Source organism: Acipenser ruthenus, chromosome 30 (assembly GCF_902713425.1).
Source record: "Acipenser ruthenus chromosome 30, fAciRut3.2 maternal haplotype, whole genome shotgun sequence".
Taxonomy (NCBI): Eukaryota; Metazoa; Chordata; class Actinopteri; order Acipenseriformes; family Acipenseridae; genus Acipenser; species Acipenser ruthenus.
The window spans coordinates 11,935,564-11,955,602 of NC_081218.1; the positions used below are offsets into that span (position 1 = coordinate 11,935,564).

Genomic DNA, 20,039 nt, shown 5'->3' on the forward strand with positions numbered 1-20,039 from the left:
TTCAATGGCTATAAGGGGTCTTGTACTGTCTTCTAGCAGGTTATTGATTTGTCTGCTAGACGCAGGAACATCCATGGCTTCAGCATTATCTACATGTAACCTTAACGTAACTAACTGGTGTTTTGCCATCCACTGTAGAATGGGGTTCAGGTCTGGGTTTGGAATATGCTATTTTGTATTTGTTTTTTAAAAGCAGTAATAAAGTTCACAATTGTATTTGTCAACAGAAAACAAGCTTTCATAAAATAAGCTGTGGATTAAAAAACATCTTTAGTCCTGAAATTATATTTAGATGTCCTTGTCAATGTCTTTGCTGTGTGAATAAATATTTGTCTTTTCTTATTTTGGGCAACTGTTGCATGAATACCGCAAATATACCATCCAGACGTTTGATTGTAAGATATCAGGGCTTGACTGTGGCCCTCCCTACTTGAACGCAATCTGGGTGTAAACCACAGCGTTCTCGTCACTCTCAGTGTCAGAATCGACAGCGTCCTGGCTGTTCTCTCCCCCTCCCTTCAGTCCTTCAGAAACTCGGTCCTCCTCTTCATCAGGCTCTGTGGCAGGCTCCATGTTGACATAATCATCAGAACTCCTCCTTCGTCCCTCAAACGGGGCTACATTCACATAGTCTGCCGACTCCTCCGGCTCTCTTTTGGAAACATTCACATAGTCGTCGGCATCGTCCGCCTCCTGCCCTGCCTTGTCCCACTTCATCTCACTGAAGCAGCTGATGCCTCTGCTGGCCGCCCCTGTAGACTGCAATGTAAAAGCACGTGTATGAATGGGCAGCAGTGTGGAGTAGTGGTTAGGGCTCTGGACTCTTGACCGGAGGGTTGTGGGTTCAATCCCAGGTGGGGGACACTGCTGCTGTACCCTTGAACAAGGTACTTTACCTAGATTGCTCCAGTAAAAACCCAACTGTATAAATGGGTAATTGTATGTAAAAATAATGTGATATCTTGTAACAATTTTAAGTCGTCCTGGATAAGGGTGTCTGCTAAGAAATAAATAATAATAATAATAATGGAGCAGTGCTTCTCAGTTGTAGCTCTCATGCACCCTTCAAAATGTTCTGTATTAACTCTTCAAGTGCACATGCAGTAGGATGGCACTCTCAGACTTCCTCTGTAACATTGAGTAATCTAGTTGTACGTGTCACTTGGGAACCACTTTATAATTGCACTGTTAATGCTTGAGAATTTCCCCTACAATCCCCATCAATGACATCCGTTTCCCACCCCAGAGATTACACCCAATTGCAAAGTCTTGAATGTTGCTTGGTAATAGTTTATCAGGTGCAATTGTATTACTGTGGTTATCTTTTATTTTTTTTAGATATGCCCCTTGTACGAAGATGAATGCAATTAATTAATTCAGTGGACTGATGAATGAAATGAATGAATTCAATGGACAGATGAATTCAATGGATGCATGCATTGATGGGTAAAAAATTGAATTAAAGCAAAGTCTTTGTTATTTCTTCATACAATCAGACTTAGCACTATAGTTTACTTACTGAACTGTCTGAGCTGTCAGTAGAAGTGTCGTCATCGTCCCCTTAACAAAAAGAGAGAAGGTTACTTCACTAACTGGGTGCCTTGATTGCAACCCCAAAATGAATTGTGCCATGCTAAATATTAACATCCATCGTCTATTTTGACTAGTTGGTTAAACGGAACGGAGTTTCGGTAAATGGCAGGACTCATTATCATGGGAGTTGGGATCAGACATTGAGTTGGATGGAAACTTCATTATCAAAGAATGCTTGTGTGGAATGAGGTGTGAAATAGATGCAGCTGTACCGTAGACATTGCTGGTGCCGGGGGTCGGCTGGTGGTATTGAGGGAATGTGTAGAGGTTATTGCTTGCGTGGGAGGTGGATGTGTTATGAAAGTCCTGCAGCCGAATACTGGTTCCATTGTTCTGTCCAGTAAGTGTAACATCTGCAATTAATAAAAAAATGATACATCTTCCATTGTGCCCCGATACTTTTTATTTGTATATAGCAGCCTTGGTGCCATGGCAGCCCAGAGCGCTGTACAAAAATATTATTATTTATTTATTTATTAGCAGACGCCCTTATCCAGGGCGACTTACAGTTGTTACAAAATATCACATTACAGACGAGAGCAGTTATAATATACAATAAATTCAGTAGTAAATATGAGCACAACCAAATACAGCTAAAAACAAAAACGAGAGAGCTCACCTGTACAATCCACTCCAGCTACAACTAATTGTATAAAAGCACATTAATAAAAGTATGTTTTCAATTTTGACTTTAAAGAATCCAATGTTTAAACCTCCCTGATCAACCGGAGTAGAGTTCCACAAACGAGGAGCACGACAGCAAAAAGCTCAGGCTCCAGTTGATTTAAGACGATTTTTTGGAACAAGCTAAGAGTTCTGCATTTTCTGATCTCAAAGAATGAATAGAAACATACAGACATGTACAGACTGCTGTTTAGGGTGGTAGTTCAACAGTTAATAGACAGGTAACAGGTTCCTAGATTCATTGTTATATGTCTGTCCTGGTGAAACATGAGCCATATGGTCTCCCTTATCTTTTAAAATGTTCAAGTTTCTTGATAAAGAAACACTTGCAGTCTAAAAGGAAATGTTTATTCTAATATACAAGAATGCAAACCGTCATTCAAGTATCCTGCCACCACAAACCACCCACTGCCACTTTAATTTGATTAGACATGTAGTGTGAAATCTGAAGGTTCTATCCCCGCCTCCATGGTAACCAATAGCCTGCTGGCCAAGGGTCCGGGGCTCGAGAACTCACCTCTGCTGTTTGTCAGTTTCTTTCTAATTAAAATGATTAGAATCACAAGAAAAACAAAAGCCAGGATCCCGATAATCCCAAAGATAACCGGGGCTCCTTTTCTGAAAATAGAATAGATATCGATTGCTTCTTTTCTGGAAATAGAATAGATATTGATTTAGTATATTAGCAGCAAAGAGTTATTGCAATGAATTCAAACTCTTTCTCAGCCACACTAACATGCATCCAGACATCATTCTTGCACAACAAAATGGAGGGGCCTGCGCCAGTCCAAACAGGGCAAGAATTGGACTCATGATCTAAGAGAGAATTTTAAAACTCTCTAGTTTTCAAATATATCTACATTTTCATAGACCCTTCCTTTTGTGAACTCCAGGGACATCTTTTTACATCACCAGGATAAAACTATTAAAGGAGAAGTAACCGATGACTGAAAGTCTGCTTTCTTACCTTGAATTAGCATAAACACAGTGTCTCTAATTACTGTGTACGTACATAGTAGTTAATTAGTAAATACATGGGCACTTACACACAATTACAATGATATTATGTATAGTTACAATATACTTCATGTGTACATTTTTTTTTGCTTGATATAACCCTAATCCTAACCTTAACCCTAACTCTAAACCTAACCCTAAATCCACAGGTATTCACAATGTAACTACTATGTAAATACACAGCAATTCGAGACACTTCATGTAAAGTGTTACCTCTCGTTTTTCAATCTTTTTTTTTCCATTTTCCCTTTGACGTCTGTCAAGCTTATTTATCCTGCCACAATGCTAGAAGCTCACCTGGGAGTCAGGGTGGTCCTGGTCCTGGTGTCTGGCAGGGTGGGAGTTGCTTTAGAGCTGGTGTAGGTGGTGGGATCTATAAAAGGGAAGCACACCAAAACACAGGGACCACTTTGAATATTATAACGTCATCTCTTTGAACTCTACATTAGAATTTCCATATACTACACCTAGAAAAGTCTTACCAAAAAAAAAATGTTTTTTTTTTTTAAATTGCACTGTTTGGGGTGTCTTTAATGATCTAAATAGACGTTGTTCTGAATCCTGCCACCCTTTAATTTGATATTAATCCCACAGATTCATTACGTTAGAGGGGTGATTTACAGAACCTGCCATCCCTAAACCATTATCTAGATCTGTCGCTGATTAGATAAAATAGACCCCATTGTGCAGCTACATAATAACAGTTAAATAACTTACTTCTGTACATTACATCCAATAATATACAGCAGTGCAATGAATGACTGTAATGTCCTTATAAATAGTATATCCATGTTCTAAAAAAGAATGACAGTGTTATTGTAGTACGCTTATATTCATTCAATAATTTGGTGGTTGAAAGAATAAATCATCTTTTCAATGTCCTGGTCAAATTCAAATATGTATATGAGATGTTCATTGTCAGTGGACTCATACAAACACTGTAGATTCAAATGATGTGATGATTACCGAGCTTCAAATGTAAAAATAAAAATCTGCTTACCTTGGTGAACCTTCAGCTCAACATCAAATGTAATGTTGTATTTTTTAAAATATGGTGTGACTATCCCACACCGGTAAAGTCCTGCATCGCTCAGTTTCAGCTGGGATATTGTCACTGTAAATGTGTTTATCATGCCATAATCATGTATATCCGTAAGTAGATGTTTCTTATCATTGAATGTATCAACCAGTGTTTCACACCAATTGTCTTCCATTCGGCACCAGTATTTTTTTAAATGACTGTAGTCCCACCTGTATTTACAATCCACTTTCATTAGTCTTCCCTCAATTCCAGTCACCACCTGCGGTCCTATCAAACTGAGAACCTTCAGCTCCACATCAAAGGTTTTATCCCTATCGGACATCTTTATTCCACACCTGTACTGGCCTGAATCCCTCTCTTTCGGCCGCCACATTGTCAATGTAAATGTGTTAGCCAAGGGATTATCTTTGATATTCACGTTGTATGCATTGTACCGTGTGTTTCTCAGTATGGTACAGTCGTATTGCACCATTCTACACCAGTATTTCACATTCTGCCTGTATTTCTCATTGTATTTGCAATCCATTGTCACAGTCTGTCCTGTAATTGCAGTTACTGTCTCTGGTCCTTCAAGAGCAGGTTCACCTGGACAGACATGAGAAGTCTGGTGAGTTTAATTAACATTGACAGCATATTCTCTAATGTTACAGAGTAAAAGAACACATGATGTAATAATGCAATCCTGAATAATAATAATAATAATAATAATAATAATAATAATAATAATAATAATAATAATAATAATAATAATAAAGCTGAATGTTACTTCTTGTGGAATCACATTTAAATTGCAAGCACCTTATTGAAACATGGATAGTAGTCTGCTTCTGGTTTTTAAATCAAGAAAATCAGAAACACTAACAAGATTCTACACCAAACTATTTCATAACCATTACACACATGTTAAATTAATCACAAGCTAGTGAATACTCTACATACCTTAATAATGACTAAGTTATAGTAGCAAATAGTACTAACAAGTGGAAGGTTTTCAATGTATAATAATCTTAAGAGACAGGACTGTATATCATGCAAGACTGCTATTCTAAAAAAAAAATCCAGGAAGGAGACTGTAAAATAAAAAGATGTTTCCTTTAATTATAAGTAATTACATTGTAATAGCCTTGCTCTTGCTAACGTCTTTGTAATAATGCTGCATTTATACATGTGGTTGTGTAAATGTAATTACATGTGTAATTACTGTGTAGTTAAAAAAACACTTAAAGCGTGTTAGCTGTTTTGTCTTTGCTTTCATGTTCAAATAAGAAACAGAAGTCAAGGAGACCGACATTTTAGATGCCTACATCCGTGAACCCTTCGATGAAACATTTCTGTTTATTTCCTTTTAAAAAGTAAAACCCTATTAATTTTTTTTTTACATTTTCATATTAGTCATGGTGGTAAAATTACATTTTTACAAATGTGTTTACAGCTATGGCTAAACGTTTTACATCACCCTATAGAATTAACTCATTTTGCTTCATAAAGTCAAATGAAACCTGCTTATTAATGTTATGTTAACATATAGAATTACACACCACTTTGTAGTTTTCCATATACTTAACGAAAAATTGCCACAAATTGAAAACTTTGACATTTCGAAATCTAACATGAAATGCTGTGCTACTATTATGGCTTCAGGTAAACTTTTGTGATATCATTTCGTAGTTTCTTTGGTTACATGTTGTTAAATAAAAGATCTAAATTTATTGCACTGTAACAACAGAAATACTAATGTGTTGTTTTTTTTTGTTATTTTTATTTTATATCAAAACAAACTTTGTTCTCAGTATAAGAGCACACAAGCTGCCTCGTCCCTTTGCATCCCAAAATAGATCTCTCTGAGTCCCTACCTGTCACCGTGACCAAGACTAGGAGCTCCAGCACAAAAGCACCGAGCACCGCCATTCTCAGCGGCCAGCCTGCAGACGACCAGCCCATAGAGCCTGACCTTAAAACAAGATGCTGTGTTTCTGCTGAAAAATATCCTGCCTTGCCTGTGGCTCTGATAGATGATCAGATTGCCACTGATTAAAGATAAAGAGAAATGGAGGGTGATGCATGCAGTTACGCAAGATCCTACAATGGAAAATGTTGATGTTGTACTTTAGCATGTGGCTTACCGCAATCGGTGCACAAAGTGAAAAAACAAATCTATATCTGAGCAACTGCTTTTCTACAATCATTATTATTATTATTATTATTATTATTATTATTATTATTAATAATAATAATAATAATAATAATAATAATAATAATAATTAAATATCTAGTTAAAAAGAAATATATTGCATGTCTACAATGGAAAGGAAGAGAAGGAAGATTATAGACCTACATTCTAGTGAATGAAATTGCTGGTGCTTTCGGTTTGGCAGTGCAGGCAGAGATGAAGTGACATTACTGTCTGAGCATTCATGGAGGACAGGCAATGGGGAATGTTGGCTATCCTGAAGGTAAAACCCCGGGAATTTTTTACTTTAAATAAAATGATTTAAAATGAATTTCACTTCTTCTTAGCTTTATTACACATTTTTACTGGTCCTGCCTTTCAGACAAGTCTCACATGAGAAAATGCATTTTAATGGCTCATTCACTTCTGTTTCATTTGAATGTGCTAAGAATGTGATTTTTCAGGTATATTCAGTTTTTCAAATATAACGCTATGAACTGCTGCATCCTGGTACCTTGCTGTGGGTTTGATTGCACCTAGACCACTGGAGTTGCTACTACAGATGAAGTGATGATTATGAGGAAGCAGCAGCGACTGTATTTATCTGCAGTGTTGTCTTTGAAATGTCTGCAGAAGTACAAAATACAAATAAAGAACCGAAAGCTCTTGAGCAGAAGACTACTTACTGTAAGTCTTGATAACAGGTCAAACAAAATCATTTTAGAAACCTTGGTTAGCACTCTTTTAATGGTTAGTAGGATTATAAGTTTATAAGCTTATTTTTATATATCTACAGTACATTCAGCGTTATTTAGTGTTTAATGGCTTTTCACATGCATCTGTCTTATTTCTCTCTAGTTTTGTAACATGTAGTAAACTTTTAACCCCTTAAGGTACACAAGGAATTGAGCGGTTGTTCAAAAGGTTTCTTCTGAAAACACATTTGAGAGCGACTCAAGTATCACAAGGAGGAAACTGACCATTTGAATAACCAGATCCAACCTGTCAGAACATTTGAAACCCTATTTCGTGCACCTCATTGCAAAAATAAGAAGTAGGCATCATTTTTTTTTGTGTGGGAGACATACGTCCCTTGTACCTTAAAGGGTTAAAGGGAAGGTATAAGCAGATTGATAGTGTTAAGCAGTCTTGATGGCACCAGCAGTGACTCATTATTTTCCTAGCGTGCATAAGCAGCCCTGAAGTGATCTTTGCACAGCGTGTTTTTTAGTTTGTACTTTTTTTTTCTCTTGTAAGAAATTATTGAAATTCTGCCTCAATACCTCTGGGGTATGCGCTAATGCTAATTGAGCTTAAACATGGTGTACATTGTTCTGATTACAACCAAGGAGTGCTTTTAAAAACAGGTGCATTCCTTCCAAAGGGCAATTCCATGAAAACAGTATATTTGGTACACTAATTACTATTATTATTATTATTATTATTATTATTTATTTCTTAGCAGACGCCCTTATCCAGGGCGACTTACAATCGTAAGCAAATAGATTTCAAGTGTTACAATACAAGTAATACAATAAGAGCAAGAAATACAATAACTTTTGTTCAAGCAAAGTACAAGTGTGACAAACCACAATTCAATAATACAGCAGATAATAGTGATAGTTACATCAGGATATGATTAAATAGTGATAGTTACATCAGGATATGATTAAATACAAAGTACTACAGGTTAAACACTTGGCAGATTACAGTATTCTGAAGTACAGGATTAAATGCAGTAAAATAGGGGGCAGATAAGAGCAAAATAAAGCACATTTACATGAAGGGTGATAGTGTCCCAGGATACAAACAGAGGAGTTCTACAGGTGCTGTTTGAAGAGGTGAGTCTTAAGGAGGCGCCGGAATGTGGTCAGGGACTGGGCAGTCCTGACATCTGTAGGAAGGTCATTCCACCACTGCGGAGCAAGGGTGGAGAAGGAGCGGGCTCATATTAAGCCTGGCCAATAAGTCCTGGGCTTCCCAATAGACTGATACTGATGGCTAATCAAATGTAACTGTCGCAGGTGACGCTGAACTAGTCATTCCATATAGTAAAACATTAGACTCCATTGCATGGAGGATCTCAGTAAGCTACAGTAAATGGTTCATCAATTGAATCAGATTCAGTTGTATTGTGTCTGCCAACTGATGATGTGAGGCAGAACAGTAATTGGATACCAGAAAATATGAATAACAGTGAGTTTTGGCCTCCTTCAGTGTTCTGGATGGAAGGCGTACCTCGCAAAGTGACTCTGTGCGAACAAAAGGAAATATAAAGAAATAATATTTACAGCTAAACGTGTCCAAGTATCTTATAGGAATGAAGTCAGGCCATGGAAATCCACACCTGTGATGGAGAAACATTGGATCAAGGGACTTCTTGTGGAAACAACTAAGAGCGAAACCTGGTACAGAAGCTGAATCCTGCTGAGAACATATGGATATGCAGGACATGGAATAGGCAATTTCAAATATGGAATGTATTAAGTGTCAAAGATATTAGGAAGGATAAAGAAAGAGTATCCTTGTACCACTAGTAGGTGGCTCTCTTGCTCCATGAAATAGGTCAGTCTACATATGGTTCTAATTAAACATTTAGCAATCTGAGAATTTTTAAAATATATATATATATATAATGAACGATTTACCACTTGTATATCTTATCTTCAGAAAGCATGACGCTTGATAAAAAGTACCATTCCGGCAAAAAGTGAAAGTTAATAACACCGACAAATTTATGTTTTCCAAAAACAAGATAAGAAAAGAATTCTATACAACAATAAATTAACATTAAAACTGAACAGCCAAGGTCTTGAGAAAAAATCCTGTCTCGGCTGGATTTTGTATGAACAAAGAGAAGGGTCATACTGGCCTATATTTGGATTTAAATCCTAAAAGGGATTCACCAAAATAATATTATAGCAATTGATAAACAGAGGTAAATTAATTGAAAGATTATCTTATAATGAAACAGGTTCAGTGCTAATTGAAACTGTTTATAGTTAATAACAGTTATTTCATAAGATTAATAATATGTTTTAAGTATTTGCTATAATGAGAAAACATATTATTTAAAACTGACAAGTATTATTGCTTGTTCACGACTTTGCTGTAGTGATAAGAAGATTAAAACCTGGAGCAGTATTCGATTTACTTAAATGGGAAAATGGTACAAGTTTATTCTTCTTTCTATTGAACAATAAGACTTCTAGACATTATGATATCCATTGAAGTATAGAAGTTAAAAGGTGTTGTGTTATGTTTTTGTGTTAAGTTTGTAATAATATACTATAATGTACCTTGTTATTAATCCACTATACTATGGTCTAATGATGTTAGATGGATTCCTTATAATGTGGTGATTTGAAACTGCTACAGTGAAACCAGGGCCTCTCTTCTTATCTAGAAAGAAGGAATGTCCTTGGGTTCCACTTCAGCAGAGCTGCAAGCCTCATAGAGATGGGGTGGTAAGGTTTATGGAATTAGTGGTTTAGCACAGATAAGAATATATCTTGAAATAATATGCAAAAATTATGGCTTAACAGACCTTTATAGGTCATAAATCTAAAAAGTGTTTGCACAGACTCTGACCTTGGAAAAAAACAAGAGACTGTGGAAACTGCTAGCAGTAACATATTCCCAGAGAGGTACAGGTCAGAGCCTGGTCAGTGCATCTCTTAATGGATAAATAATTGTAATGAAAACTATTACCACTTAAACTTAGTGAAACTAAATGACTTGAATATTGTATGAGACAAACTTGTGTCAAATACTCTGTTAGACAATGGTATATGGAATCAAAACTGACTCATTAACAAAATGATGAAACAATATGAAGTTAAAAGAAACACATACCTTTAATTTAGCATAATATAATCACTTAGAAGATGATGTCACATATTAAGAACATCTCTCATATATAACACATATAAAATTAGTGTTTTGCATGCAGTAGTGTTTTTATATTATATTATAAACCAAGATCCTGGGAACTTTGGTTCACTTAACTTTTCAGATAAAGGAGAGGCTCGGAGGAAAGCAAAGAAATGAGATCATAAGAGTTTAAACAAATGTGAAGTTTTGAATTTATTGAAGTCCGTGACACCTATTAATTCTGAAAAGTTAGTCCGGATCTTTTGAAAACTATTATTTGTAAAATGGATAAGAACTGTCCCACCTGATTAATGATTGGATTTAATTGAGGCGTCCCATGTATTCCAATGAGACGAAAAACCTATTTAACTCCAGAGTAATTTCAATGGAGTACCACACTCATCCCAGACAGGGCAAGGTGGTCCATCTTCTGCAAACCAAAAACACAATTGAACTGATTTAACTCAGTTTAATTTGCCTGGTGAAGACAGTCATATCCTTTTACGATCTATATTAAAGGGTAAGCATTAATCAATTATTATTTTATCTCACATGTATTGCATGTATTGCTATAAGGGACTCACGCTATGTTTAGAAGATAGGAGAACATTTGTTGAATGTGCTGAAAAGAGGCTACTGGGTGTATTTAGTGTCGTGGTCGTGGCCAGGCCTGCCGGCTGCACGAATACATAAAGATGTATTAAAGTGTTAACGTTAATATCTGTTAAGACACTGGACTGCCCAGAACGTCTGTCAGCTGGGGATATGAAGTAGCCTGTAGCTACTCAATCCAATATTTAACTGTTAATAAACCGAAGGAGTACTGATCATACTCTGATTTGTAAAAACACTTTAGATACATGAGTCTGTCAATTTCTTGGGTACTATATTGGTCATCCGAATATACTGCGGGTCCAGAGCACGAACTATATCCCACTAGGAGTAATAACATCTCTGTCCTCCTAACGTCTCCCCTGAGATAAGAGTGTATGCTGAGCAAATAAAAAGAGTACGTAAAAAAATCTGAACACACGGATTTCGTGACATAACAAACATAATTAGTTGTCACGGCATGGCCCCATAATGCTCCTCTGTCTTACCCAGCAAGAGACAGAGTACCCCAACCAGAGTTACACATAATCAAAGCAGCTTGTTCCAACTGCTACCCAACTGCATAATCCTAAACAACTCAAATAAATCAGCTGGTATCTTACACAGCACCCTTTACGATATTTGTATAATACTGTATACATGTGTACTTACATATACTTACAATGTTATTATGCATAGTTACAATGTACTTGATGTGTCAATATTTTTGCACGATATAACCCTAAGCTCCCCTAACCCTAACGCTAACCCTAATGCTGTCCCAAACTCTAACTGTAACAGATTGATAGTGTTAAGCAGTCTTGATGGCACCAGCAGTGACTCATTATTTTCCTAGCGTGCATAAGCAGCTCTGAAGTGATCTTTGCACAGCGTGTTTTTTAGTTTGTACTTTTTTTTTCTCTTGTAAGAAATTATTGAAATTCTGCCTCAATACCTCTGGGGTATGTGCTAATGCTAATTGAGCTTAAACATGGTGTACATTGTTCTGATTACAACCAAGGAGTGCTTTTAAAAACAGGTGCATTCCTTCCAAAGGGCAATTCCATGAAAACAGTATATTTGGTACACTAATACATCATAGTTATCATATTAAGCCTGGCCAATAAGTCCTGGGCTTCCCAATAGTCTGATACTGATGGCTAATCAAATGTAACAAACATAATTCGTTGTCACGGCATGGCCCCATAATGCTCCTCTGTCTGACCCAGCAAGAGCCAGAGTGCCCCAACCAGAGTTACACATAATCAAAGCAGCTTGTTCCAACTGCTACCCAACTGCATAATCCTAAACAACTCAAATAAATCAGCTGGTATCTTACACAGCACCCTTTACGATATTTGTATAATACTGTATACATGTGTACTTACATATACTTACAATGTTATTATGCATAGTTACAATGTACTTGATGTGTCAATATTTTTGCACGATATAACCCTAAGCTCCCCTAACCCTAACGCTAACCCTAATGCTGTCCCAAACTCTAACCCTAACCCTTTTCTGATACAATTCTACATATATTGTGCAAAAAGATTTACACATTAACTACATTGTAACTATGCATAATAACAATTATGTGTAAGTACACATGTATTTACTAAGTTACATAAATACACAGTAACTAGAGAAACTTAATGTAAAGTAAATAAACAGCATAGCTGATTTTAATGTGACATTATTTCCATCTGGTGCAAACTATCTGATACAAAGAGATTTCCGATAGCTGTATCACAATAATATGTTGTGTTCTAAACTATAAAAACATCTGAAGAAATATTTGTTGTTGAATTTATAAAATACATGCACTGTGACTATTTAAGCATGGTGAGGTATGGATGGCAGATGCCTAGTCAAGTATGGGTAACCCATTGTGAAGCGTGGTAGCAGATCAACACAATGCACCATCATAGCACCGAGATGAATGCAGACTCTCAACGATTGACCGCTGGAATGTGTAGGGCTTGAGTACAGGAGGTTTATACCAGGCTGTTAAACCTGGAGAAGAAAAGAAGCAGTTTGTACAGACAGTGGGCAAACAGCCAGCGTCTCTGTGACAGACTGACATCCCATTGGCAGGGACCAGTGCAAACACCAATTCATAACGTCAATGTTATTTCCAGGGCCCCAGCTGAAGAGATTTATGGTCTCTAAGTGCCAGATTCTTATCTGCGGAGGTACTCTTGTCCTCCAGTTCCATTTGTTATCATGGTTCTGCTCTACTTAATGTATAGCAACTTTTAAAATAACCAAACGAACGGTAACTGTGTAGTCATTTTATTAGGATTAAATTGTGTTGTATGTTGTGGGAAAAAGGTAGACCAGGGCAACGAGAAACTGCAGAACCACAGTTTATTCTGTCATAGCAACACAGAACTCTTACACGCACACGCGCCTTTGCTTTTATACTCTGGTTAACACGCGGGCTAGTATGGGTTAAATTTGGGGGCAGCTGAGTTAATAAGCCTGTTTGACCTTACCTTCCCCCAACTTTTTGTAACCTCCTCTCACATAACACAGTAGCCTGTTAGTGTCACTCAGGGAGAAAAATGTTCAACAGGGGGTCTAGACAATTGAGCTTATTCTACCAAGACCTCCCAAAATAAAGAAGGAGAGACAGAGAGCAAGGGAGAGAGGGAGAGACACAGACACACTGAGGTACAGACGCAAAGAAAACAAGAGAGGTATGCATTATTGAAGATATATATTATTGAAGATATATGTTTCCTCCCTATAACGCGGGTCACGGGGGACACACAATATGAGCGTTTTAATTAGCAGTTTTTAAGTTATAAATAGCCTGGCTAAACGGCGGTCGGGAGTTCAGTTCAAAGCAACACACAAGCAAACGAAGTGCGAGAAGGGTCGGGAGAGGGGAGGAGGGAATGGGCTCGCCCGGGTTCGGCTGCTGGAGCGGGGCTGAAGCGTCTCGTCTCACGGAGAAAGCCGCAGCTCCTCTCGCAGCAAAAAAAGTACATACATTAGGAAAGATAACCACGTAACAGGCCTAATATTTATTTAGTTATAAAACGAATGCTGAATAACATGTCGGTGTTATAAAGTGCCAGCGCAGCTTTTCTTCAGTTCAGATACTGCATCAAAAGGGAGAGACAGGGAGTTAGACTGAGAAGCTGTTTACAGTTTGAACACCAGTACTGTATTTACTGTAGAACAACAACATAGGAAAAAATAGTTACTCAGATTTTGCTCCATGTTTGCATTTAAATCTGACGAAATGTAAGAGAAATGTGCTTAATCGATGTTACAATTTATTGAACTTCCTTTTTTTAACACTTGTAAATTGCTCATGTATTTGGTTTATTTGAACTTGTTTCTGTAAATCACCCTTTGTTTCCCAGCAAATGTCAGAATTGAATCAAGACATCCTGGGAATTGTGCTGCTGCATTGCTGCTAGCAACATTGTATAGCATTGTTTTGCAGCTATAATAAAATGATGTGATTGGGAAGATAATAGTTTTCAATCCATGTTGTTAACACGGCGTTCCATTCTCAGGGTCACAGACTGGTGTTCTTCTGCATGTAGTAAATAGTAGCTACAGTTTAAAGTGTATCCAAAATGCGTTCAATATCATTTTTGCATGATTTGAGGTTAGGGTTAGGGTTTACCACCTAACCCCGTGGTGGGTAATGATTTCTTGATTTAAGTAATCCTGCTGGTGTTGCTTCTGTGTGCTGTGTATAAACATTTACCCTCACTCTGCTCCCAGGATGAAGCAGCCCCTGACCTGTCTAGCGCTGGCCCTATCCCTGCTGGAGGTGTGTCTGTGTGCCCCACGCAGGGAAAACTATGACCTCACTGGCGAGACAGACTGGGAGAACATTGACCTCACCAACTATAGGGACCTGTATGACTACGATGACCTGGAGCCCATAGTAAGAGAGAGAGAGAGAGAGAGAGAGAGAGAGAGAGAGAGAGAGAGAGAGAGCGAGCGCGAGAGCGAGCATCACCTGTTCTGCAACACACAGTGCTGTGCACATTCTACTGGAATGACAGTACAGGCCATATTTTCAATGCATATATTTCAGCCTAGAATTGACAACATTGAAAACAAAAAAGCTAGAGAGTGCTAAAGGGTTTAAGATCGTTAAATGATTCTCCCTCTCCAAATTAAATGACTAAGGAAGTGCAGCACTACCAGAAAGCAAAGCTTGCAAACAGATCTCTCTTTAGCCTAATATAGTAGCAGATATATGTATGTTTTAGTACATGTTTGCTGTACCATGTGCTTCTTTCGCACTGTAAAAGTGTGGCTGTGGCAGTGAGAGCTGCAGGGGTAACGTCAGATCAGTGAAAGGACACAATCACACATGTGCTACAGGGCGAAACTGCCGCAGCACTGTATTTATTAAATTATAAAAACAACACAGTTTAAACAAAACACACCAAAAGAAAAGGGCACGTTGGCCAAAGTAAAATAACACACACACACTAACAATTATTATCAGAAAAAGAGTACCTTTGTTCACTGTAATACGGTAGCATTCGCTCGCTCTTTCTGTTTGACTCTAACACTCCTGTACTCTGAGCCCAGAGTGGGTCTTTTATACTGTGGCTGGAGCCTTAATTACCTGTTAAACAATTACCTTATTGAGGCTCCAGCCACATCCCCACAAGCCTCAAATAATAAATAATAATTACGGGCAGCTTTCGTCCATCCACACACAAACATAATAATAATAATAATAATAATAATAATAATAATAATAATAATAATAATAAAATACTCACAAGGGGCGGGCACCCTGTCACAGTGACCCACAAATCTCTTTGAATTGTACACACTGTTCAGATTACACTTTTTAATTCCTTAACGTCATGATTTCTTGGTTATTTGGTTTGTAGTAAGACTTTTTTTTCTTTCACAAAAACAATTATATTTTGGTGCAGTGGGGAAGGAAACGGCAGCAGTATATAGTCACAGGATCTAGCAATGGATGGAGAGATATGGCTACATAGCATGTGTTTTACAAAAGATACAGAATTCATTCAGGGCCTACAATCACAATTTGTGTGGGTGGCGGTGAGATATATCACTCTCCGGAAAGTTATTTTTATTGCATGAGCTGCAGGCTGACAGTTAGAAACTTGTTTTTGGGGGTAGATTGAAGTCGGGACAGTAGCACCACCTCCCAACGTCCTGCCGGTCAATCAGAACGTGCCACAGCCTGAAACTCCGCCTCCAGCCCTGGAAGAGGAGGTGCCTCTTCGCCCTCGAACTACGCCCCCGCCCCCCAGACTGGACTTTGAGGGACCAGGACTGTTTGGACCACAGACTGGACTGGGTGAGTCCTTGGACAGAACTGCGATGAAGGGCTGTAGAAAATAACCTACAACAGTTTCTAACAAAATCATTTCTAGTGGTTTTTGTTTCATTTGTTTTATTCTGGCAGGAAAATATCTGACAGTCTGTTGTTAGATATTATCAGATAATGGGTATGATGCCTGCCTAATATTTAGGGTAATTTTGTATGTGAGAATGTGTCTGCTTCTGTCTGTTTGGCAATGTTGCTTTTATGGCAATTTACTAAATATTGCTTAAGAACATAATGCAAAAGTGTGTCAAGTGCATGCATGTGTGCGCATGTTTGAGTGTGCCTGTCTGTCTGCGTGCGTGCATGTGTCTGTTGAGTGTATGCATGCGTGCACGCCTGTGTGTGTTTGTGTGTGTGTTGGGTCTTCACATTATGCTCTTGTCTCCCCAGGCTTGCCAACCTGTCTGCTGTGTGTGTGTATCAGCACTTCAGTGTACTGCGATGATGTGGACCTTGAGTACGTTCCTCCTCTACCCAAAGACACCACCTACTTCTACGCCCGATTCAACAAGATCAAGCGAGTCGGTGGCAACGACTTCCTCAACCTGAGTACGTCCGCTGTCGTGCTCGTCTGTAATAGGTATAGGTGTAGAAAGACGGGCTTTTCAGCTGAGAGAATTAGAATACTGAGTTTAAGATTGAAATTAGTTCTTAATTAGGGTTAGGGTTAGGGCAACGGCTCAAGGAAAACATTTCATTTGTACATTGGCCCGTCTTTCTGCACCAGGTAAAGAGCGTAGCTCTCCATTCTGTACCTATGCTCTTTACTATACATCTCCGAGTTATTGTGAGCACCCAGGAGAACACATCTTCTCAGCCCTGCTGTGTGTTTCAGACAAGCTGAAGCGCATTGACCTGACTGGAAACCACATCACAGAGCTGCATGAGGATGCCTTCCTGAAGCTGCCCGCACTGCAGGAGCTCCTGCTTGCAGAGAACAAGATCCGGTCGCTGCCAGAGCTGCCAGTCACCATGCGATACATCGACGCCCGCAACAACCAGCTCCTCAGCGCAGGCATCCGTCCGGAGGCCTTCAAGGTGGGGCGGAGGAAATAAAAGTTTGAAGAAAAGCCAACAATTTTCAAATGCTGCTTCCTGCTTGACGTTCTTTAAATGCAGCTGCACCCCTTACGAGACTCTGCACCTTGCATGCACGTGTCAAGCTGTTTTTTAGGGTGTTACCTTTTTCTTTTCATGTTCTGAACCTCAGGGGTATTTGAATATGGACACGCTTCCTTCATAATCAGAGAGGTAACTTACGTGCATGGTGACAGAAGGGCAACCATTGCAGAACCCTTCTATCAAAATCTCATACCAGTGTATCTGCCATTTCCCCTGAATACAGGTCCATTGCTTTGCTATTACCAAGCCTTATGTAATCTCTTCCTTTTTTCAGGGTTTGACGCAGTTAGAGTTCTTGTACCTGTCCTATAACCGGCTTGACTTCATCCCTATACCTCTCCCTGAGAGTCTTCGAAGTTTTCATATTCAGGTACCAGTCATATTAATCATAACTGTGTTACTGCTATTATCTGTAATGTGATATTCTGAAATGTGATACTTTACAATGTGATATTTTGTACTGTGATATTTTGTAACAATTGTAAGTCACCCTGGATAAGGGTGTCTGCTAAGAAATTAATAATAATAATAATAATAATAATAATAATAATAATAATAATAATAATAATAATAATAATTCATCAGTGCTCAAACAGGTTATATTTTCAACCCTCCTTTTCTCATTCATTACTTGAGTGCCAATATGTCAAAATTACCCAAACAAAACTTAAATACTAGTCAGATTAGGAGGAAGGACCTATGATGAGAATGAAGGTTAATACCAACATGTTGAAAACAAGAGAATACAAAATTTCACATATATAAGATATGTGTAGTATAATTCGGGTAGGTTGGGTCTTGTAGGCCCTTTTTGTACAGAATCGGTACGCGATTCTGAAAAACAAATGTAGAAACTGGACAAAACAAATGAGGGACTCTATGATATTAGTTATGTGGAAAGTATTCTGTCTCTGTGGGATAGGATTTATTTTTCTTAGTCTTGTTTCTGTTTTTATCCAAAGCACAACAACATCCAGACGATGCATAAAGAGACATTCTGCAACCACCACGACACCACTCACCAGCGGAGGGCGCTGGAGGACATTCGCCTGGACGGCAATCCCATCAACCTCAGCCACTACCCTCAAGCGTACTTCTGCCTGCCACGCCTCCCCACCGGGAGAATGCAGTGAGCCCCTCAAACGAGCCTGCACCTCCAAACTAACCACTCAGCTCTCAGGCTGTCTTCCTACAACCCCAGCTTCGACTCTCACACTCACACAACCCCTAGAACAATCCTCACCACAAAACTCAGCACTGCAGCAAAACAATGTATCATAATCTTTTCAACTGTAGTTGAGTAAAATCAAATAAACTTCTATACAAGCTTTCACGTTATGTGTTCGTTTATTATGATAATGATGATGAGGATTATTATTATTATTTGTATTATCCCTATAATAATAATAATAATAATAATAATAATAATAATAATAATAATAATGCTACTACCATGAAAGCTATGGTTTATGGTGTTCAGTTATATATATATATATATATATATATATATATATATATATTATTTGATATTTATTTGATCTATTTTGTATATATGCTGTTACAGGAATCAAACACTCAATTTGCAGTAAATTCATTTCACCTTCTCACCACACGAGGGAGACCTTTCTCCATTTCTTCCACACCAGATTGCCCAGTTTTTCCCGATTGTGGACAAACCCAATCTGTAGATATCCTTCTCAAATCCACCCTCAAAACACCTGGAAGAGTTCACGCAAGGTTTGTCCCTGGACTGCTATCCACTTCACCCTCCAAGTCTGAGACTCTCTTCTGTCTCTTACTGAACAATAAGATCGCTATTGGCTCCGAGGATGCCTTCTTCAATGCTGTATAAAAACCTGAGGACAATTTAAGAAAACTCCTAGTCCAGTAGAAAAAAGGTTTCTTTTGAATGTGCTGTAAAACCTGGACGCTATGGTGTGTGGTTCTCTAATTCTAAAGAGCTTTGCAGGGAGTCGCGTGAGAGTAAGGGGTTAAGCCCTGTAATCAGCAGTGTTACTTTTCCAGTCTGCACAGCAACTAAGCCCATCCACAACGACCTGCCACCAACAAGGGACGGGACGCATGACAGGGCTGCCACATCCGTCTGATGAAAATGACAGTGAGCCCACATTCTCGGCTCTCCAGCACTGTCACGCAGCACCTTAATATTGAGCACTAGTCCGAACACTCCATTCTCAGCTCTTCAGCGCTGTCATTACCCTGCACCTTTAATAGCGAGCCCTTGTAGGGAACAGACATGAAAACCACCAGTGCAACAGAACAGGGTCTACAATGGATTACCAGGTGCACACAGCAGTGTGCTGCACCTGGATCAATATTTGTGGCAATCCAATGTTACACCATTGATTCCTAGGGGTAACACGGTATAATGGGATCCACTGGAATGTTCCTGTAAGGGATCTCAGCATCAGTGTTACAGAGAGAGGAGGCGTGTTGGAGTCTGTGTATCAAGCAGTGTGAATATTGCCACTGTACAGCTTCTCTGCCTCACTTCTGCATAGCTTTCAAGGTGACCTTGACAACAAGGCCATTGCTGTTCATCCTATTGATTTATTCAGAGAAGCCAGGGCTGG

The 20,039-nt window shown here is 38.6% G+C and overlaps 2 protein-coding genes across 3 annotated transcripts; one reads left to right on the top strand and one right to left on the bottom strand.

Moving 5' to 3' along the window:
* Positions 1–426: 426 nt before the first annotated feature.
* Positions 427–6,330, bottom strand: LOC117398138 (polymeric immunoglobulin receptor-like). The gene is made up of 7 exons (XM_033997134.3): positions 6,190–6,330; positions 4,295–4,921; positions 3,592–3,667; positions 2,795–2,928; positions 1,806–1,946; positions 1,520–1,560; positions 427–759 (listed from the first exon to the last, which is right to left on the bottom strand). The coding sequence occupies exons 1-7, from the start codon at positions 6,275–6,277 to the stop codon at positions 427–429; spliced, it is 1,440 nt and encodes a 479-aa protein (XP_033853025.3). The 5' UTR covers positions 6,278–6,330.
* A 7,189-nt stretch (positions 6,331–13,519) lies between these two features.
* On the top strand, positions 13,520–18,778 carry LOC117397708 (epiphycan-like). 2 transcript variants are annotated; one of them, XM_033996511.3, is made up of 7 exons: positions 13,520–13,672; positions 14,718–14,883; positions 16,113–16,293; positions 16,714–16,872; positions 17,159–17,361; positions 17,720–17,815; positions 18,408–18,778. In XM_033996511.3, the coding sequence occupies exons 2-7, from the start codon at positions 14,719–14,721 to the stop codon at positions 18,576–18,578; spliced, it is 975 nt and encodes a 324-aa protein (XP_033852402.2). In that variant the 5' UTR covers positions 13,520–13,672; position 14,718; the 3' UTR covers positions 18,579–18,778. The 2 variants fall into 2 exon arrangements, with proteins under 2 accessions (XP_033852402.2, XP_033852394.2); XM_033996503.3 differs by lacking the exon at positions 13,520–13,672 and adding an exon at positions 13,854–13,960.
* The last annotated feature ends 1,261 nt before the right edge of the window (positions 18,779–20,039 follow it).